A 23,068-nucleotide genomic window follows, 5' to 3' on the forward strand; every position below is an offset into this window, starting at 1 on the left:
TAGGATTCATAGAACCCCTACAGTGTGGAAGCAAGTTCTCCAAAAAGCGTCCCACCCAGACCCACCCCTCCACTATATCCCTATAACCCTGCATTTCCCATGGCTAATCTGCCTAAACTGCACAACCCTGGACACTGTGGGGCAATTTAGCATAGCCAATCTACTTAACCTGCATATCTTTGGACTTTGGGAAGAAACACCCACAAACACTGGAAAAATGTGTTAACTCCACACAGACAGTTGCCCAAGGATGGAATCAATTGCGGGTCCCTGGTGCTGTGAGGCACAGTGCTAACCACATAGACACTCCAGTAGAAGTTATCTGATCTGTTATGTGCTGGGGTTAGAAGTGTGTTTTGTTGGCTCAGAGAGAATAAGAGAAATCTCATCGCCAAGCTCTGTCCCTTCCTGCCTGCTGTGCAGACAAATTAGTGATTAGTGATTTCACAGCAAAGCAAACATCAGATGAAACATTCCAGAAAATGATTGGCAGTAGATCAGAAAAGTTGTCTCCAGCCTACCCTGACTTTAATCATTAACCAACAGAAACTATACACTGTGGGTCGCATTCTCAACATCAGATTTTGCATTCTGTTCTCTACTGATGGCTAGTCAGTTCAGCACATTCTTTTCCTGGGCCAGACTGAATGGACAGATTATGGAATTCATACTGTTGCTAACTATTGGAGTCTTGCCAGCTGTAATATCTGGTACAGTGCTTCCCTAAGTGCTTTATTCGACCTTTTTACTTCAATAATTGTTGTTGCACCTTTTTTTACTTCAATCTTCAATTGTTTGTATAATGAGATTTGTGTACATGATGTGATATTGATACTAGCTTGGGCTGTTGGAAAAGGAGTGATACACTGCACTTCATTGGAAGTGATAGAGCAGGTACCTGTCCAGAGGTGTACAGGGCTACCTAGCCATTGATTGTGGTCAAGAACCAGATATGTATTCTGTGGCTGGTGCTGTAAGGAGGCTTCAGAAATGTTCAAGAATGGCCCAGGTGACAATAAAAATTCAAAACCAAATCAATGCCACAATAGAATGAATAATATGATAGCAGAACCATCCTCAGTATCAGCCTTGAGGCAGCTTGGTGGCTCAGTGGTTAGCACAGCTGCTTCATAGCTCCAGGGACCCAGGCTCGATTCCACCCTCGAGTGGCTGTTATGTGGAGTTTGCACATTCTCCCCGTGTCTGCATGGGTTTCCTCCTGCAGTCCAAAGATGTGCAGGCTAGGTGACTTGGCTGTGCTAAATCGCCCACACTGTCAAGGATTGTGTAAATTAAGTTGATCAGCCATGGGAAATACAGGGTTACAGAGAGAGGGTGGGATGCTGTTTGGAGAGTTGGTGTGGACTTATTGGGCCGAATGGCCTATTCCCACATTGTAGTGATTCTATGATTCAGTACATCAGGAATGCCTTTTCTTAAAATCTACTCATGGGACCTAGGCATTGCATGCTGGCCTGTACATATTGCTTGACCCTAGTTGTCCTGGAGAAGGTGGCGGTGAGCTGCCTGTTGAACTACTGCAGTCCACATGCTGTGAGTAGACTCACATTGCCATTAGGGAGAGAAATCTAGGATTTTGACACAGCGACATTGAAGGAACCACGATATAGTTCAAGTTCAGGGGAACAAGCAAGAGGTGGTGTTCCCATCTATCCGCTGCCCTTGTCCTTCTAGATGGAAGTGGTTTGGAAAGGGCTGTCTGAGGATCTTTGGTGAATTTCCACAGTACGTCTTATGGACAGTACACACTGCTGCGACTGAGCATTGGAGGGAGTGGATGCTTGTGAATGTGGAGCTAATCAAACAGGCTTACTTTGTCCTAGATGTTGTCAAATCTCTTGAGTGTTGTTGGAGTTGTACATATCCAGGTAAGGTGGGAATATTCCATCACACTCCTGACTTGTGCCTTATGGATGGTGGTCAGGCTTTGAGGGGTTCTGGAGATGAGACACTCACAATTGTATTCCTAGCCTCTGCCCTGCTCTTGCAGGCACTGTGTTTATATGACAAATTCAGTTGAACTTCTGGTCAATGATAACCCCCAGGATGTTGACAGTAGGGGATTCAGGGTAATTGACTACTGTTAATGGGGGAATTGAACTGTCACCAGTGCATATAATCCTTGGTGTTTAACTTTGGACGACCTTGTGAGGTTCTGTCTTAGTACAGCAATTCCAAATGCACAAGCAACAGAGATTAACAGAGTCAGAGTTTTTACAGCACAAAGGTTCTTCAGCCCATCGTGCCCAAACTAGCCATCAAGATTCTATTTATTCTGATCCCAGTTTCTAGCACTTGGCCCATTTTTTTTAATATGCAAGTGCTACCACACACAACCAAATGGCTTTTCTGACTAGTAAACCACCTCTGACAATTTTCACCTACCAACCACCACCAGCAAATTACCCATGTTTTCCAATTGATTAATTTACATTCAAAGCCCCATTAAGGGCAATGCGCACCATCAGAGGTGAGGGAGAGATAGGAGAGAGTGAGGGGGCTAAATCAAAATGGAGTTGGAAAGGGAGATAAAAGCTCTGTACCCACTGCGGTGCCCACCTCACTCGAAAGGCATCAAAAGTATTCGTCAACACAGCGTGCTCACTCTCTAAGGACTCACTGGCACAAATGTAGCCATAGAATTGGGGCAGCCACCCCTTATCTTGCATACTATGTCATTTTAAGTGTTCATTTAAATACTTCCTAAATGTCTTGATGGTTCTGCTCCATTTCTAGGCTGTTTAGTTTTAGCTATTGAACTCTAGTAGTACTCAGCATGTGAGTCAAGCGTCCGATCTCCAATCCCATCATCAACTGGAATTTGTTAAGTGGGACATAATCCAGTGGGAGTGAAAGATGCATTCTGTTGGGGAAAACAGATAACTGTTACATTGGCTTATTATGAGTCATGTAGATCAAACATGGTACTGACTAAGGAGTATGTGGTTCACAGTGTGATTTCCTCTCCCAATGGGTGTTGAAGGATTTGGTGTCATTTTTCCTCATGATTAGTAAGCATTGCAGTTTGTTCAAACTGGGCTAATATTAAGATATGGTTAACATCAATTTCAGTGTATTGTCATATAGAACAGCAAGTATATGTAAATGATATCAGAACAGATTATTCATTGTAGTCCAGTCTAAATCAGATTAATGTCACAGCCCATCGAGGTAGTGTGCTGGACATCAAGTCTCGCTATTCCTGCTATCACCGCAAATGTTAAATTTTATGGAACTGTCAAAGATCCCAGTTTGCCTCTGAATGACTGCCCCCCATGATAAAAACAAAACACACCAGGTTTTTTCAGTAACAATAAAAAACCTTTTTTAACACTAACATTGAGAACTGTAAAAGAACACAATTTCTAATTTATGTAACTTAAACTCTTAGCCCTTTTTAAAACTCACATAAACTCAAAGAAATACAGACAAACACAAGCAGTAAGAGTGGAGGAAAAGAAATCACAGGTCTGAAATCACTAAACTCGACGGGTTAGTTCCAGAATTCTTTTCCTTTCTGTGAGGATACCTTGATGTTACCTGCACAGGAAACAATCAGTCTTTAGTTCACTGGTTACTTGGTCATTTCGAGGACATTTTCTTCCCTTTCGGTTTTCAAATTATTTCTTTCAAAGACTTTGGTTTTCCCCAGTGCTTTTGGATAAGGCAATTTTTCCCAACAAAGAAGGTAGAGAGGTGTTGATCCTCCTGGGCCTGCTCTATCTTCTAGTTTCATTCTTCCTCTTTCTGTAACGCATGTCTGGTTTGTTAATTTCTCTGTCCATATTCCAAAAAAAAGCTGTTTCTTACTTAAAGCAATTCGTTAAAGCCACCTAATATCGAAGATCAAAGCCTAGAAATTAGTTCTGGTCACACTTATGAATAGAGACCGAACATATTTTTGACATTCCTCTGTCCACTATTTGAAGGATTAATGAAACTATTCGAAAGCTATCAATTAAGTTTCTAAAATGACATGCCAAAAGAGGGGAATCAAATCATTAGACCCGTGAAAATCTCTGTCATTCAAACAAACTGCAACCGAGTTTTCCGAATCACAAGTGAGAGAATCAGAAGTAGCCCACTCAGAAACAAACTGAGAAATTCCCCTTCGGTTTTCTGAGGTGGAGTCTACAACTCCTCACCACTTGTGACACAGAATCACAATACGATAGGAGGACATTCAGCCCATCTTGCTTGTGCTGCGCCTTTAAAAGATCTATCTAGTTAGTCCCACCGATCACTCTTTCCCCATGCTCCCTTTCCTATTGGATTATCAAACTGTACATGGAAATACCATCTTGTTTTAAAGTTTTGAAGCAAACTCATGGCTACCAAATATTTTGTTAACTTCTTCGAGAGAGCAATCATTGAAAATATATATTTCCTTTCGCATAACCTAATTATCTGCCTGTAGATTTCTTCATGTGCATGCCTATGGATTTCCGATGTGCTCTTTGATCTTACCATCTGTACTAGTTTCAAATAATATGCCAACTGGGCCGTAACCATAGGAACAGGTTTGAACCCCTGGAACATGTTCTGCGATTCAGTGAAATCCTGGCTGATCTGTAACCTAACCTAATAAACTAACCTTTGTTACCTTACCTTTAAACTCCTCGGTTAATAAATATTTATCAATCTGTTTTAAATGAACAATTAATCAGTAATAAAGCACTATTTGTGGAATAGAGTTCCAAACTCCTGCTGTGCTCTGTTTGTAGAAGTATTTCCTAACTTCAGTGCTGGGAGGCCCTATTCTAGCTTTGAGCTATATCCTCTAACCTCTGACTTCTCAATCATTTTTGATTTGTTTTGGTTCATTACTGCCTCGTGTACAGTGAAAAGTGTTGTCTTAGATGCTTTATTAACAGGTCGTATTATACAAGTGCATCAGGATAACAGAACAGAGTGCAGGGTACAGTGTTACAGCTGCTGAGAAGGTGCAGAATGAGATCAACATTAACATTAATGAGGTCCATTCAAAAGTCTGATAACTGTGGGGAAGAAGCTGTTCTTGAATCTGTTTGTGTGTGTACACAAAATTGTATATCTTCTGCCTGATGGAAGACTTTGGACGAGAGTCTAACTGGGGTGGAAGGCTCTTTGACTATGTTGATTGCTTTCCCGAGGCAGTGCGAAGTATAAATGGAGTCAGTGGATCGAAGGCTGGTTTGTGTGATGGACTGGGCTACGTTGACAATTCTGTAGTTTCTTGCGGTTTTAGAAAGAGCAGATGTCATACTGCACTATAATATATCCAGAGAGAATGCCTTCTATGGTGTAAGTATAAAAATTGGGAGGAATCTTTGCAGAAATGCTGAATTTCCTTAGCCTCCTGAGGAAGTAGTATGCTATTTCTGTCAAATAGTTTCTTCTTATCACATCTGTTCTCCTTAAGACCTTAAAAATGTTAGCCCTTTGCAGTCTAGCTAGATCGTGGGATTGCTCTTTGCAATTGAATAATTGGGATTTGGGGCTCATTCTGGCAACCTGTGCTACACTCCCACCAAGGGCCATATATCCTTCCTGAGCTGTAGTGTCCAGAATAGAAGACAGTGCTGCAGATGTGGCTATATGGCTTTGAATAGCTGTCATGCAATGTCTTCCATCTTGTATTCTAGTTGTACTACAGCTACGAAACTGGCATTGACAGACAATTGCGAAGATTGTCCAGGTGTGTTCTGTACATAGGAAGCAGGACAAATCTAAGCCAGCCAGTTATTATCCCATCAGCCTACCCTTGATCATCAGTAAAAGGACGAATGTTTACATCAAGCAGAGGTAGTTCGGCAATAACCTGCTCAGTGACACTCGGTTTGGGTGACCAGGGCCAACAGAGCCACCTCGCTCCTGACCTCATTCCAGCCTTTGTCTGAGCATCGACAAAAGAGCTGAATTCCAGAGATGAGGTGAGAGTGATTGCCTTTGATGTCATAGAACGGTACTGCACAGGAACAGGCCCTTTGGCCCACCAAGTCTATGCTGACCATGATGTAGTGCTAAACTAATCCCATCTGCCTTCCTGTCCATATCCCTCTATTCCCTGATAATAAAATGTGAGGCTGGATGAACACAGCAGGCCAAGCAGCATCTCAGGAGCACAAAAGCTTATCAGAGATAATGGGAACTGCAGATGCTGGAGAATCTAAGATAATAAAATGTCCCTCTACTCCCTGCCTGTTCATGTGTTTGACTAAGTGCCTCTTACATGTTGTCATATCTGCTTCCTCCACCTCCTCTGCAGTGCACAAAAAGGCATCCCCTACCCTTTATGTAAACAAAAACAAATTTACCTCCCACATCTCCTTGAAACCTCCCCTCTCTCTCACCTTAACTTATGCCTCTAGTATTTGACACTTCCACCCTGGGGTAAAGACTTTGACTACCCACCCTATCCCTGCCTCTCATAATTTTATACACTGCTATCAGGTCACCCCACAGCCTCCAACACTAGTGAATACCATCCAAGTTTGTCCAAACTCTCCTTCTAACTACTCCACTCTAATCCAGGCAACGTCCTGGTTGATAATCCTCTTTTGCACCTTCTCCAAAGTCTTCACATCCTTCCAAAGTGTGGTGGCTGAAACTGCACACAATACTCCAAATATGGACTAACTAAACTTTTACACAGCTCATCATGACTTTCCAGCTTTTATACTCAGTTCTCCGACAGATGAAGGCAAGCGTGCTAAACACCTTCTTTATCACGTTATCCAAAATTCGTATCACCACTTTCAGGGAGCTATGGACTTGCACCCCCAATCCCTCTGCATATCAATATGCCCAAGGGTTCTGCTATTTACTGTATATTTTCCTCTTGCATATAACCTCCCAAAATGCACTCTCACTTGTTCAAATTAAACTCCATCTGCCATTTTCTCCACCCAATTTTCCAACTGGACTATGTCCTGCTGTATCCTTTGACAATTTTCCTCAATATCCGCAACTCCATCAATTTTGTGTTGTCTGCAAGTTTAGTAATCAGACAACTTAAATTTTATCCACATCATTTCTATATATTACAAACAACAGACGTCCCAGCACTGATCCTGGTGGAACACCAATGCTTACAGGCCTCCAGTCAGAAAAATATCTTACCACAACTACCTTCTGTCTTCTATGACCAAACTAATTCACTGTTTTAAAAACTTACCGTGAGCATCGGGGCCCTCCATTTTTGTTTCAGCAGCAGGAGGAGCAGGAGCATCGACCAAGTAGCTGCCGGGAAGGTGATTCACTGTTTTAAAACTTTCCTCGTGAATAGGCGGAGTGTACACTGAGCAGGAGCGGACACAGGACTGTTGAGTAAGTGAGGTAGTAAATTTGTGTGGTTGCGTTACCAGAAACAATACTCGCGTAGTGTCTCCCACCCATCCTCCTCCTCTAACCGAAAAAAAGGTTCTGTGCGCCAGATTGGTAAGGTAACTAGTTTATTTTTTATTCTTTATTTTTTAACAGTCTCTTTGGGAATTTAGAATAATGGGAATGGAGGTCAGGGCAGTTGAATGTTCCTCCTGCAGAATGTGGGAGGTAAGGGTCGCCACTAGTGTCCCTGCTGACTACATCTGCGGGAAGTGCACCCAACTCCAGCTCCTCGAAAACCGCGTTAGGGAATTGGAGCTGGAGCTGGATGAACTTCGGATCATTCGGGAGGCAGAGGGGGTTATTGAGAGGAGTTACAGGGAGGTAGTCACTCCTCAAGTACAAGAAAACGGCAGATGGGTTACAGTCAGGGTCCGGAAAGGGAACCGGCAGGCAGTGCAGGGATCCCCTGTGGCCATTCTCCTCAACAATAAGTATACCGTTTTGGATACTGTTGGGGGGGATGACTTACCAGGGGAAAGCAGTGGGGCCCGGGGTTTCTGGCACAGAGTCTGTCCCTGCTGCTCATAAGGGAAGGGGGAAGAGGAGCAGAGCAGTAGTCATTGGGGACTCCATAGTTAGGGGGACAGATAGGAGGTTCTGTGGGGACGAGAGAGACTCACGGTTGGTGTGTTGCCTCCCAGGTGTCCAGGGTTCGTGATGTCTCTGATCGTGTTTTTGGGATCCTTAAGGGGGAGGGGGAGCAGCCCCAAGTCGTGGTCCACATAGGCATCAACGACATAGGTAGGAAGAGAAATGGAGATTTCAGGCAGAAATTCAGGGAGCTAGGATGGAAGCTTAGAGCTAGGACGAACAGAGTTGTTCTCTCTGGTTTGTTACCCGTACCACGTGCTAGTGAGACAAGGAATAGGGGAGAGAGGAGTTAAACACGTGGCTACAGGGGTGGTGCAGGAGGGAGGGTTTTGGATTCTTGGATAATTGGGGCTCTTTCTGCAGTAGGTGGGACCTCTACAAGCAGGATGGTCTTCACCTGAACCAGAGGTGTACCGATATCCTGGGGGGGGATATTTGCTAAGGCTATTCGGGTGGGTTTAAACTAATTCAGCAGGGGGATGGGAACTAAAATTGTAGTTCAAGTATAGAAAAGGTTGAGAGTAGGGAGGTCCAAAATAAAGTTTCAGGGATGCAAGATAGCACCGGCAAGCAAGAAGTTGGTTTGAAGTGTGTCTACTTCAACGCCAGGAGCATCCGGAATAAGGTGGGCGAACTTGCAGCATGGATTGGTACCTGGGACTTCAATGTTGTGGCCATTTCGGAGACATGGATAGAGCAGGGACAGGAATGGTTGTTGCAGGTTCTGGGATTTAGATGTTTCAGTAAGAACAGAGAAGATGGTAAAAGAGGGGGAGGTGTGGCATTGTTGGTCAAAGACAGTCGCAGAAAGGATGTTTGGGGACTTGTCAACTGAGGTAGTATGGGCTGAGGTTAGAAACAGGAAAGGAGAAGTCACCCTGTTGGGAGTTTTCTATAGGCCTCCGAATAGTTTCAGATATGTAGAGGAAAGATAGCAAAGATGATTCTCGATAGGAGTGAGAGAGACAGGGTAGTTGTCATGGGGGACTTCAACGTTCCAAATATTGACTGGGAACACTATAGTTCGAGTACTATGGATGGGTCAGTTTTTGTCCAGAGTGTGCAGGAGGGCTTCCTGACACAGTATGTAGATAGGCCAACAAGGGGCGAAGCCACATTAGATTTGGTACTGGGTAATAAGCCCGGCCAGGTGTTAGATTTGGAAGTAGGTGAGCACTTTGGTGATAGCGATCACAATTCTGTTATGTTTACTTTAGTGATGGAAAGGGATAGGTGTATACCACTGGGCAAGAGTTATAGCTGGGGGAGAGGCAATTACGATGAGATTAGGCAAGGTTCAGGGAGCATAGGATGGGAAAGGAAACTGCAGGGGATGGGCACATTAGAATTGTGGAGCTTATTCAAGGAAAAGCTCCTGTGTGTCCTAGATAAGTATGTACCTGTCAGGCAGGGAGGAAGCTGTAGAGCGTGGGAGCCGTGGTTTACGAAGGAAGTGGAATCTCTGGTCAAGAGGAAGAAGAAGGCTGATGATAGGATAAGATGTGAGGGCTCAGTTAGGGCACTTGAAGGTTACAAGATAGCCAGGAAAGACCTAAAGAGAGAGCTCAGAAGAGCCAGGAGGAGACATGAGAAGTTGTTGGCGGATAGGATCAGGGTAAACCCTAAGGCTTTCTATAGGTATTTAAGGAATAAAAGAATAACGAGAGTAAGATTAGGGCCAATCAAGGATAGTAGTGGGAAGTTGTGTGTGGAGTCAGAGGAGATAGGGGAAGCACTAAATAAATATTTTTCAACAGTATTCACACTAGAAAATGACAATGTTGGCGAGGAGAATACTGAGATACAGGCTACTAGGCTAGGTGGGATTGAGGTTCACATGGAAGAGGTATTAGAAATCCTACAGAGTGTGAAAATAGATAAATCCCCTGGGCTGGATGGGATCATCCTAGGATCCTGTTGGAAGCCAGGGAGGAGATTGCCGAGCCTTTGGCATTGATCTTTAACTCGTCATTGTCTACAGGAATAGTGCCAGAAGAATGGAGGACAGCAAATGTGGTTCCCCTGTTCAAGAAGCGGAGTAGAGACAACCCTGGTAATTATAGACCAGTGAGCCTTACCTCCGTTGTTGGTAAAGTGTTGGAAAAGGTTATAAGGGATAGGAGTTATAATCATCTCGAAAAGAATAATTTGATTAGGGATAGTCAGCACGGTTTTGTGAAGGGTAGGTCGTGCCTCACAAACCTTATTGAGTTCTTTGAGAAGGTGACCAAACAGGTAGATGAGAGTAAACCGGTTGATGTGGTGTATGTAGATTTCAGCAAGGCGTTCGATAAGGTTCCAGTAGGCTATTGTACAAAATGCGGAGGAATGGGATTGTGGGAGATATAGCAGTTTGGATTGGAAATTGGCTTGGTTAAGAGGTGACTTAATTGAGACATACAAGATAATCAGAGGGTTAGATAGGGTGGATAGGGAGAGCCTTTTTCCTAGGATGGTGACGGCGAGCACGAGGGGGCAGATTGTTGGTGTGGAACATAGAAGATGCTGCATGAGTGCAGTAAGTGGTGCTTTCAAAGTTGATGCTGACACTTACTATTCAATAAAGTAGGAAAAGGAAGGAGTTTAACAATGAATTATTTTATCGTGTGGTTTGATGCCATGCTATGGGTATCCCAGGCTGGACTAGAAAAAGGCAAAGTCAAAGTCTGCCTTTAAGCTTAGACTTCGAAGTAGCCTTATTTATTTTACATTCATACCAAATATTGCTTTGCACAGTAATCATAGACATACAAAGCAAGTTGCTTCTGGTTTAAAATCTAAACCATGCCTGGCTTTTAACTGTCAATCATTAACCGGTGTTTTTTTCCACTGGTAATGCCTGTATAAAGTCAGCACTCTGCTCTCAAAAACAGAAATTACTGGAAAAGCCAAACAGATCTAGTCGAGTGACCCTTCCTCAGGCCTCCCCTCAGTTCTGAGGAAGGGTCACTGAACCTGAAACGTTAACTCTGATTTCTCTCCACAGAAGCTGCCAGATCTGTTTGGCTTTCCCGATAATTCCTGTCTTTTTTTCTGAGATACCGCATCTGCAGTTCTTTTGTTTTTATTTAGCTTTCTCCTCCCTTTCAGCTCTATGCCACCAAGTGACTATTTGCTCCTAATTATGATAGCGAACTGAGGTAAATACAGAAAGTGTGAAGGAGAACTTACTCAGGAAATTAGGGTGGCAAAATCCTTGAGTGAGCCCATAATGATTGGAATCATATATCAAGAGGAGAATGAAAGGGTGTGGTTGATTAGTTCCTAAAAATACTGTTTTTCTCTGGAGGAAGAGGTCATCGGGTTCAAAATGAATATCTTGCTACAATCTTCCCTGCTGACGTTGCCAATGTCACAGAAAGGGAGGAGGCCGTAGAAATTTCACATACAAGAAATAAGAAAGAAAAGATATCCAAAAGGTTGGAAGCAGTTAAGGTAGAAAAGGCATCAGAGATAATAGGAACTGCAGATGCTGGAGAATCCGAGATAACAAGGTGTAGAGCTGGATGAACACAGCAGGCCAAGCAGCATCTTTGGAGCAGGAAGACTGATGTTTTGGGCCTAGACCCTTCAACAGAAAAAAATCACATTTTTTTCTGATGAAGGATCTAAGCCCGAAACATCAGCCTTCCTGCTCCTAAAATGCTGCTTGGCCTGCTGTGTTCATCCAGCTCTACACCTTGTTATCAAGGTAGAAAAGGCATTTGCTTGCGGAGACCATGGTTGGACTGCACAGTCTTCCAATCCTTAGATATGGATGTGGTTCCAGATGGCAATCGACGATAAACATTATGTCCCTTACTTTTGTTTTAAAACAACTGAAAGATAAACTCAACAACTATAGGTGAGTCAGTTTAATTTCTGTTGTGTGGAAACATTTAGAGAGAAAGCTTAATTTTGACTTTAAGAAGTTAATAAAAGCAGCCAGCATGGATTTGGTATAGATGAATTGTGTTTAGCTAACGTGATAAAGTTCTTTGATAAAGTAACAGGTTGATAATGAATGTAGATATGAGCTTTCATATTAATGAAGGATCACCTAATATGTTTGTGGTAGAATTGAAGCCTGGAAATCAGTGCGGTTGCAGAATTGGTTTAAAGAGTGAAAACTGAGAGTAGCAGCAAACTGGTAACAAATGGTCTCCTTTGGGGGTCAGTATTAAGACCAGTCTTTTTGGTACATATACCCAACTGGGTTTGGTTACAGTTGGCATCATTTCAGAGTTTAAACATCATTCACAGAACGGCTGCTATGGGTCATCAAGTTATTTGCTTTTCCGACCTGCAGTTACTCTTTCAAACACTGGTTTTTAAAACAGCTCTTTCACATTTCGGTCCCCAGCTTTTAAAAACACACTGAAAAAAAGGTACGGTCCTTACAAGAGGCAGAAATATCCCCACATGTATGAAACTGCAAAGTGAAAGTAGACAAGGTGTTAGGTTGAGTTACTCAATTGTGATAATTCCGGTCAGGAAGTAGTGAAAGAAATCGGCAATGGTTGTCTTTCCTGATCATTAACAGACAAACGTCTTCTAGAGAGTGCATGAGCAACAGTAGTTGAGGACGCAGTCAGGTTCACTATGTTTGAAATACCCCAGTGATTTAGCGACTCAGGCTCAAGCACAAAGATTGTTACTTAATTGTGTTGAACCTTGGCAATCATATGTAGCTTCAGGAGAGGACATGGGAGCATTGTTCTGTGATCATCTCTTTCTCCTTCAATGTCAGTACATTTTGTTACTGAGAGATGGGTTTGCTTCCTGGTAGAGGAAATAGATTCGCTGAAAGACAAATATGAATATTGACAGTGATAAATGTACTCATATCCAATCTTGTGCTCTTTACATTCATGGATAATATTGTAGAAGATCAACTTTGCAGTAATGACGAGGTCATTCAAGGAGGAAGGATTGAATGGCCAACGAGTCCAGTCAAAGGCAGTGTGATGACTTATATTTGCCCAGTTGGATTCCGACCCTATCCAGTCAGCTGGAGATACTGCACCCGTTTCGGGAACTGGAGTCGCCTCAGAAATGTTTATCACAAAACAGCACTTGAAGCAACATGCAAAGGTTTGTCTTCAAAATGTTGAAGTCCCTTTTCCAAGTGATCTGACTCTTCAAAATGTCATTTATAATGAAATTAAAAGTCGATACATAATGTTTAAATGATGATACAGACTGAAATCACTCTTGGAAAATTGGTCTTGATCTTGGGAAACCCAAAGTATAATCTTGTCATTTTGATGGGCTGCTTTCGTTATGACTTATTCCTGATCAATGAATATTTATTTGGCCCTTCAAAACTATCTACTGTAGAAGTCAGCTTTTCTTAGTTACACAAGGTTGTCCAAGTTACAGCTGATCTTCTATGGTTTTGAAACAATAATATATCAACATACTTGATAATTGGACTGAAACATCAAATTACACACCTACCCAATAAAAATAGATACCCTCATCACCAACAGTCACAAATCAATCCTCTGTCCAAGCACCAGTTCTCCAAGCCGAGACACTTCATGATCACTTGTATTTCATATCCCCTCAATCTTTATAGCTCCGTATTAGATCTTTTAACTAGACACTAGTTAGTTGATAAATACGCTAACTGGACAGTTTGATCCTCAATATGAAATTGAAACTGAAAGCTTTCCCTTCTCCACAATACTCTTAAATCACAGATATCTATTGCATTTATTTCTCCCTAACTCAATGTGTAGCTCCATCAATATTCCAGACATTACCATTCCTGACCTTTTGGGCTTTAAACTAGATTTGAAATATTTCAACTCACTCTAAGACCTCTATTCTACCTGTGCATTGATTGTTCTGGTGTGAACCATGAATCTAGATTGACCTGATACCACTGGGAGTCAAGCCCCACTGATCTTCTATTGGTCTTGAAACAATAATATATCAACATACTTGATAATTGGACTGAAACATCAAATTACATACCTACCCAATAAAAATGGATACCCTCATCACCAACAGTCACATGTCAATCCTCTATTTTAATTCTGCTCATACAAAGCAGTTTTGAGGTATGTTTTAAGTTAAGCTTATTAATAGCACAAACTCTCAAACACTTAGTCCTATCCCTCCCCCTAGATCTTGAACACACCGTTGAACATTAAGCTGATATTTCCATGTTCACTTTGAACAACTTCTCCTGTAGTTCATCTCCATATCAAAGGTGGGGCCATGTGAACCCGCCTTGCTCCCAGCTACATCTCTCTCTTTGTAGGGTATGTGGAACTTCCTTTGTTCTAGTCCTACTCGGGATTCCACCCACAATCCCTTCTATGATCCATCGATGATGTCTTTGGTGCTGCTTCCTGCTCTCACCAGGAATTGGAAAAATTGATCAGTTTTGTTTCCAATCTCCATCCTTCTCTCACTTCACCTGGTCTATCTCTCACTCTTTCCTTCCGTTCCTTGACTTCACTGTTTCCATTTTTGAGAGTAGGATGTCCATCAAAATCCATCAGAAACCCAATGACTCTCACAGTTGCCTTGACAATACCTCACACCCTGCCTTCACCATCTAGCCTCTGACACAACCTCTCTTTTCAACCAAAGATTCCACCTCACTGTGGTTGACGGGACTTTCAATTGTGTCCGACCCATCTTCCATACGTCTGCCCCCAACCCTTCTCCCTATCCCCTCCAGGACAATGATAGGCTTTCTCTTGTCCTTACTTACCAACCCATTAGTCTCCATATTCAAAGGAGGAAACTTCTCCGTCACCTCCAACAGGATTGCATCGCTAAACATATCTTCTCTTCCCTTCCACTGTCAGCATTCCGCAGAGACCATTCCCTCCAGGATACCCTGGCCCACTCCTCCCTCACTCTTAATGCTTCCTCACTCCCATGCAATTGCAGAAGTTATAACACTTCCCTATTCACCTCCTCCCTTCTCACCGTCCATGTGAAGCAGCACTTTACTCCAGCCTAGTTTACTGTATTCACTGCTGACAATGCAGGCTTTCTTTACATTGGTGAGACCAAATGCAGACTGGGTGACCATTTTCTGGAGGATTGCCGCCCTATCCCGTTAGTAATGATCCCAACCGCTCAGTTGCTTGCCACTTGAATAACAGTTTTGCTATCAGGTAAACATTTCCTGTCCTGGACCTGCTGCAATGTTCCAATGAAGCACAACATAAGCTCAAGGAACAACACCTCCATTTTCACTGAGGCACCTTACAACCCTGAGATCTCCGTATTGAATTCAACAACTTCGGATACTGACAGCTTTATGACCGCTCTCTATTATTCTTACATTTTCTTCGCTCCCACCGTTCCCCACAGCTCAGTCATGTATGAATCTTATTTTGCATTTAGAAGCAAGGAATAATTCTCTCTGTTTCACGTCTTAATTTATACCTTGTTCCCATCTCTCTATTTCCTTTCTCCACTCATAAACAATCCTTTTGTGTTTTACATTGGGTTTCCATACCATCTGCCCTCTTACTCCTCCTCTATCTCTGTATAGAAATTAATCTATTTCCAATATCTTTCAGTCCTAAACAAACTAGACTGGAAACATTAACTTTCTTTTGAAATAACTCCACAGAAGCCTGTATCCTGTCACCAAGCCACCCTTTATTGACACATGGAATGTCCTTGACACTAATCCAGATTCCTGAGAGCCAGCTGTCAGAGTGAACGGAACCTCTCACATTTCTGCTTATGTGTGTCAGCAAGGGCTCCCTGATTGGACCAGGTTAACAGCCCCAATCAGGGAACTCATATTCTATGAGGTCCACCTGGCTGACCTGGTTATAATCACTACATCCTTCCCCTTCTGAGTCCGAGAACGCAGGCTGGTTCCTTTTTTGTAGTTTCTCCTGCAGTAATTTAGCACCAGGTCAGGTTCCTCCAACTCTGCCTCAGATACAGGTGGTGTGTAGCACACAGTGGCTAGACTCTTGTGCCCAGAGTGTCTCAGAAGAAATTAATTCTCTTCAGGAGGCAGCAACATCTGGTGCGCCCAATCTCAGATTCTAAGGTACCTTCAATACCTCAGGTGTTCTGCCAACCTTTCCGACTGTTCCAAGGAGCAGCCCCATTTGTGAGGCTGCTGCTTTCATATGGTCTATGCGCTTGGTCAGGACCGTCGCAGCTACCCAAATTTTATTCATCACTGGAACTGACCTCGCGTTGACCATGCCTATTACCCACGCAGGGCCATTCCCCTAGTTCCTACATCAAACTTCGTCACCTGTAGTAAACTGTCTCTCGGAATCTTGTCCTGAGCATTGGCGTTCTTGATTCTATTTACCCTCTCCCCATCAGGACTGTGCAGATCAGATTTAACCTGGTGTGGAGTCTTCTCCCCGTTAGCAACTCTGCTGGAGCTGTCCCTGTAGTTGTATGAAGGGTAGTTCTATAATCAGATAAGAACTGGGATAGTTTGGCGAAGCTGTAGGCCATATTGTTAAGTCTGCCTTCAAAGTTTGAACTGCTCTTTTTGTCAGACCATTGGATGATGGATGATATGGAGCTCTCCTTGTATGCAAAATGCCATTCGACCTTAGGAAGTTTTTTAATCGTTGTCCCCGTGTTTGATGAATGAACTCTACGCACGTCCAGCCACTTTGACCTGCATAGTTGACATGCAACCGAGCCTAGGGTTTACCCAGCCATCCCCACGAATGTGGGGGAGCTGCTGGCAGTAATTTCAGTCCTTGTTGGCACTCTGCGCACTGCCCCACCAATGTGGCTAATTCTGCATCCCGTCCTGGTCACCAGACAGAATTTCTCGCTAATATCTTCATTTTGGAAACCCCTGGATGACCCTGGCAGAGTTCCAACAGTATATGGTGGCGACCTTTGCGTGGGACACTTGCTCTTGCTTCCCACAATAATATGCCGTCCCCTACTGTGATCTGGTCTCTCTGGCTCTAAAATGGTTTCAATTCTGGCTGTGATGGCCCTTTGGTTTGCCTTGTCCACACCAACTGTTTCAGGACCAGATCTTTCTGTGTCCAAAGTCTGATAAAGCTGTGACTAGAAGAGTGTCCAGAAAATTTTAAACCATTATAGACTCTTCCTGTGGTGGTAGAACCGGTGATGTACCAGCCAGAGGGAGGCAACTCAATGCATCTGCATTGGCTACTCAGCCTCCTGGACAGTTTTCCAACTTATAATTATACCCACTTAGTATTAGAGCTCACTGCTGAGTTCAGCCAGAAGCTATGGGCAGCTTGAAGCTTTGTCCTTTTTAAGTAAACCTGGCAGGGATTTGTGGTCCATAATTATTACAAATTTACATCCGTAAGGTATTGGTGGAACTTCCTGACCCAAATATGACCACCAACTCTTTCTTCTCCATCTGGATGTATTTATTCCCTGCATTAGCCAGTGTCCTAGAAGCGCATGCGATTGGGTGTTCCTCTCCACTTGGGCCACTAATGAGCTAATACCACCCCAATGCTGCACAGGGAGGCATTGCATGTCGATACCAGATTTCACTTGGGATCACAGTGTGCTGACGCCTTAGAGGATGACTGCTGTTTCTTCACTCCTCCGAAAGCTATGGCTTGTAGCATGTGACCATTTCCAAGGCTGACCCTTTTCTAACAGTTAATGTGAGGGTGCCAGGATGGAAACCAGGTTGTGTATGAACTTTCTGTAATAATTTACCAGCTCCTAAGACCTAAGCTCCAGCACTGACTTGATCACCCTCACTTTATCTTCCAACGGGTGTAACCTGGCTTTGTCGACTCTGTAGACCAAGTAGGTCACTGGGACACACATTTTTCTCTTCCAAGGCATACACCTACCTGGGAAAAACGTCTAAGCACTATGCCCAAATTCTCTAAATGCTGCTTTTAGTCTTCCCTGTTATTAGCACATCATCTAGATAAATGCTGACCCGGGATAGACCTTGTAAAATGTTCTCCGTGATCCGCTGAAATGATGAAGGGCTAACGATACCCCAAATGGCAGCCTCGTATATTGCTACAAATCCTCGTGGGTATGAATTGTAGCATAATTCTGGGATTTCGCATCTAACCTTAATAGCAAGGATGGTTGGGTGATGTCCAGCTTCGTGAAAAACATACCACGCCCACCCCCACCACCAACCCAACACCCAATACCAACACCCCCCACCAACGCCCCTGGCCAGCTTTGAGTATAAATCATCCATGTGGATATTTATCCAGCTGCAAAAAGCCATTTTCCTTTTGTTTAAAATGTTCACAAATGCAAACTGACCTGTTGGGCTTCACAATAGGTATGACCGATGCTGCCTGTTGTGCACACTGGGTTGGTGTGAGATACCTTCGCTTTGTAGCCTTCTGATTACTGCCTCTACGTTTACCCATAAGGCAAATGGCACTGGGCAGGTCTTGAAGAATTATGCAGTTACTTCCTGGTCAACATGCAAGGTGGGCCTTGGCTTCTTTGATAGTCCCTGGAGCTTCCTGAAAATCGTCTGGGAAATTAATTAGGAATTCACACAGGCAGTCATTATCTAATCAGAATAATGTTGAGGCAATCTAGGTGAGTCTTTCTCAACCAGTTTCTCCCCGTCAAGACTGGGCCTGAGCCTTTTACTATAACCAGTGGTAACTGAACTAGCTGCTCCTCATAAGAGACGGGAACAGAGGTTGTACCCATAATCTGTAAATGCTCCCTACTATAGGTTCTCAGTCTGGCTGGGGTCTTGCCCAAATGTAAGTGTTGGAGTCCAGAACAAATTTTGTGAAAGGCTGGTTCTGTGATCACTGTGCCAGGGTCGACCTCCAATAGGCCGGGTGACGATTTAACCAAACATTTACTTTGAATAGTTCTGCTGGGAGGAAATTGAACTGTTCCGAACTGCATGGAGATGGACTTACCAGGTTTCCAGGCCCTCTCCTGGACACTGGCCTATGAGTTCTCTTGCTCAATTTAGGAAGTGTGTGACTCCTTTGCTGTCTCGAACCCACATACTGGCAGCAACTTTCATGGCTTGCCAGCGCTGACCCCGAAGAAAATATTAACTGTTTGGCTGAGGTTTGGCTTTGTTTTTGGGTTTCTGCTGTGAGCCAACCTAGAGTCCCTCTGATCATGATAAGTCCTGAGCGAGGCTATGCAATTGCCTTCATTCAAGTGGTGTTCCCCAAACACTGTCAGGCTAATAAGGGTGTCCACTTCCATCAGAAGATCTTGCAACTCATATACTCCAGTTACTGCATTTTCCCATGATAAAACCAGTTGTTGTGCCTGTTTGAAGTCCAGTTGGGCTTCAGCTAGCAGGCACTTTTGCATGTCTACATCATTAACTCCTCGGCACAGTGGCTCAGTGGTTAGCACTGCAGCCTCACAGCGCCAGGGACCCAGGTTCGATTCCAGCCTAGGGTGACTGTCTGTGTGGAGTTTGCACATTCTCCCCGTGTCTGTGTGGGTTTCCTCTGGGTGCTCCGGTTTCCTCCCACCGTCCAAAGATGTGCAGGCTAGGTGGATTGGCCATGCTAAATTGCCCGTAGTGTTTAGGGGTGTGTGGGTTATAGCGGGATGGGTCTGGCTGGGATGCTTCAAGGGGCGGTGTGGACTTGTTGGGCCGAATGGCCTGTTTCCACACTGTAGGGAATCTAATCTAATCAAATCTCATACCAATTGGATTCTCAGTGTCTCATTAAATGTTAAACCAAAGTCACATGCTTCAGCTAGTCACCTTAACCTTGTCCAAAATCTCGATTCAGATTGCCCTGGTTCTTGAATTGCCAAACAAAAATGATAGCATTTCAGAAGTAGAGCAAGCTTGGGTTGATAATATTCCATAATTAAATCCATGAACTCTTGAAAGGTTTTAGTATCTGGTGCCTCATGGGAAGTTAGACTCCTTGTAACCAAAACAGCTTCAGGTCCACAAGCTGTCAGGAGAATTACTTCTTGCTTTTCATCTCGTCCGATGTCATTTTCCTGGCAACAATAGCACATTCTTTCCACATACTGGGCCCAGTCTTCGATGGTAGGATTGAAGGAGTCAAGCCTCCCAAATAATCAGTGCTAGCCCCAACTGAAAGATGACTGCTGTGAGCAAGTTTCTTCAGGACATGCTTTGCTCTTGTCCCCACTGAAATAAATCCACAGAGGCTGCTATCCATTGCCAAGTCACTCTTTATTTACTGATCCAGCTCTCTCACAGCCAGCTCTCATAGGGTGAGAATGTCTGATAATCCTGTTTTTGTATGTCAGCCAGGGCTCCCTGATTGGGGTTGTTAATCTGGTCCAATCAGGGAGCTCATAGATTATGAAGTCAACCTGGCTGACCTCATAATCACTACAGGTTCCTCTCTCCACAGGTACTACCAGGCCTGCTGAGTTTCTCCAACATTTTCTGCTCCTGCCATCCCCATGTAGGGAATGTTATAGTTTCTGATGTAATCATTTTTTAACTCTCCCCTGAACTATCATTACAGAAATTAAATGCCTTAGACCGGAGCAATTTGAATTTGGAATATATGACCCTGTGAAGAGCATATACAAAGTCAACGATTCCATCACGTTTCAGTGCTTTGATGGATACTTGCTTATTGGCTCAGCTACAATTACCTGTTTACCGAATGGGCATTGGAGTGGGAATTTGCCGAGATGTGACGCTGGAGGTATTTATTAGCTTTTATTTCTTTTTGCTATTCAAATGAACAACAATCTCATTAAGACCAGGCCGGATGGTGGCACAGAAGTAATCAGTCAGGATTTGGATTTGTTTCCAGGGGTTCCTGTACATAATTTCCAGGTTCGATTCTCTGTCTGAGCCCATTATAAGGAGACATTTAATCTACAATTACTTCGGGGATTACTGCTAAGATATCAATTTTCTGTGCTGGTGAAAGCTAGTTTAATGCACACCTTAACCTCATGACTCATAAAATGACTAATCTGATTTGATTTGATTTTTACTATTGTCACATGTACTGAGATACTGTTGTTGAAATCTCTGTCATCATATGCAGACCTTAGTTTGAAAATGACAACATTATATTAGCTGTTCCATGAAACACAGGATAACAGTTGAGATTACTTGATCATCACCCATGGTTGGATGTCACATATTTCAGCAGGTTGAGCCCATACAGTTCTAAAGATTAAAAGATAAGCTTAACAGATTTAAAACTTCACTTTTTAACACTTCTACACACAAAGATGTTTGGAGCAATCTTCCACAAATGGCAATTGATGCTGGATCAGTTGTTAGTTTTAAATCTGAGATGGGTAATCTTTTCTGAAGCAAAGGGATAGGGTCCAAAGGTAGTTACATGGAGTTAGGCTACAGATCAGCCACGATTTCATTAAATGGCTTAACAGGCTCGAGGGGCTGAATGGCCTACCTCTGTTCCTATGCTCAATTTGATTGGAGAGTGCTTATTCAACAAAAGAAAGAACTGCATTTGTATAGTCACATCTGCTAAACAGATCCCAAACTGCTTCATATAGAACAGACTGCACTATGCCATTGTTACTAAAAGAGAGAGAAGCATATTTAATTTATTTAATGCTACTTTCTTCCGCCTGCATATTTTAGTGAGTTTCAGACAATGAAAAGCCTTTAACAGCAGTGAATGTATAAGGTAAGGCAGAACAGGGAGCTAATTTGTATACTGTAAGGTTACAAAAAGTTAGTGATAAATGTGAACATAATGGAAAGAACTGAAACAGGCTATTAGGTCCTTTTAAGCTGCTCTGTCATTCAAACAGTAATGATTGATGTTCTGTCTGTATTCAAGCTTTCTGAATTATTCTCCTTGCTTATTATAGTTTATTAAAAAAACAGTCAATCTCTATTATAATTTAAATCTATTCAACGACCATAGATCTGTGGGTCTCTGGGGTAAAGAATTGCAAACAGTCACGTCCCATTATGTAAGGAAATTTCTGCTCACCTCAGTCTCAAATTGCCCTCAATCTGAGACTGTGACCTCTAACTCTTAGACATCTAAGTCAAAACAGTGTGGAGCTGGAGGAACACAGCAGGTCAGACAGTATCGGTGGCGGGGAGGGTGCGCGGGGGCGGAATCAGTCCTGGTGAAAGGTACCAACCTGAAGCTTCGACTCTGCTGCTCCTCCAATGCTGCCTGACCTGCTGTGTGCCTCCAGCTCTACACAGTATTGACTCTGACTCCAGCATCTGCAGTTCTGGCTTTGTCTTAGACATCCCAGTCCCCACACCCCATAGACAATGTGTATGATCAGCTGTTTTACTTCTAAATTGAAGGAAAATATCAACTGAGCCTACTTCACCAGTTCTCACAGAGCAGACCCCTCACTCCAGGATAAATGGCCAAATCAGCTGTTTTCTTGTTTTCTTTATTGGAGGTAAATGTTGACCTAGACATTGGAAAAACTCCCCTTCCCAGTCACTTGTTCCTACTCCCTACGGGAGACCCTCATGGATGGCCTTCTGTAGCTATCACCTTAAAACGCCCCAACCCTGGTACCAAGACTCCTCTCCTCCTGTTCACCTGCACTTCCAATGCCTCCTTCATTCTGCCCCTTAGTAACAACGTTACAAACAGAGTTGGTGGTGATGTTTGTCATAATTTGCGATAATTTATATTACAGCCCTGTTGTTAACTACAGCCTCAATTTCAGATACAGACTGTCTTTAAGGCGAATAGGCTGACTTGATTGGGTGGCCTCTAAACCACTTCTGGGACCTAATGTGCGCGCAGTGATTGGAGGCAATGTTCCCAGTGACATGGTGGCTGTAGTGATTGGAACCAGGTTGATCTCATTGACCACGCGGTCCTTGATTAGAGTTGTTAACCTGGGCCAATCCGGAAAGCCCTGGCCAACCAATATAAACAGGGGATTTAGAATCTCCCAGTTCAGAGGACTGGCTCCAAGCTGGCTGGTCACAAGGCAAGAAAGGGTGACTTGCTGACAGAACAGCAGCTTCCATGCAGTTATTCTAATGTTGATGGGAGAAAACAGGTCATGCCTGAAGAACATTTGTTTGCAACTGTCATCTTGGAGTTGGGGGTAAGCATTTCTGGCACCATGCCTTTATTTAGGAAGCTTGACTCATTTGATCCTGGTGTCTGGGGCAAGTATGAGGGGGAAAAATGCAGTATTTTTTTCT

At 43.4% G+C, this 23,068-nt stretch overlaps 1 protein-coding gene across 3 annotated transcripts in view; it reads left to right on the forward strand.

The window, feature by feature from the left end:
- The first annotated feature begins 591 nt into the window (after window positions 1–591).
- LOC125464473 (complement factor B-like) overlaps window positions 592–23,068 on the forward strand; it is a 76,518-nt gene continuing 54,041 nt past the window's right edge. For 2 of the 3 annotated variants that reach the window (XM_048556811.1, XM_048556812.1), the window contains exons 1-3: window positions 592–710; window positions 12,847–13,053; window positions 20,406–20,591. In XM_048556811.1, the coding sequence (XP_048412768.1) occupies window positions 605–710; window positions 12,847–13,053; window positions 20,406–20,591 (499 nt within the window). In that variant the 5' untranslated portion in view covers window positions 592–604. Of the gene's footprint in view, window positions 711–7,424; window positions 7,446–12,846; window positions 13,054–20,405; window positions 20,592–23,068 lie in introns of those variants that run through there. The other variant, XM_059655496.1, reaches the window with a different exon arrangement.

Source organism: Stegostoma tigrinum, chromosome 27, assembly GCF_030684315.1.
Source record: "Stegostoma tigrinum isolate sSteTig4 chromosome 27, sSteTig4.hap1, whole genome shotgun sequence".
In the NCBI taxonomy this organism is placed as follows: domain Eukaryota; kingdom Metazoa; phylum Chordata; class Chondrichthyes; order Orectolobiformes; family Stegostomatidae; genus Stegostoma; species Stegostoma tigrinum.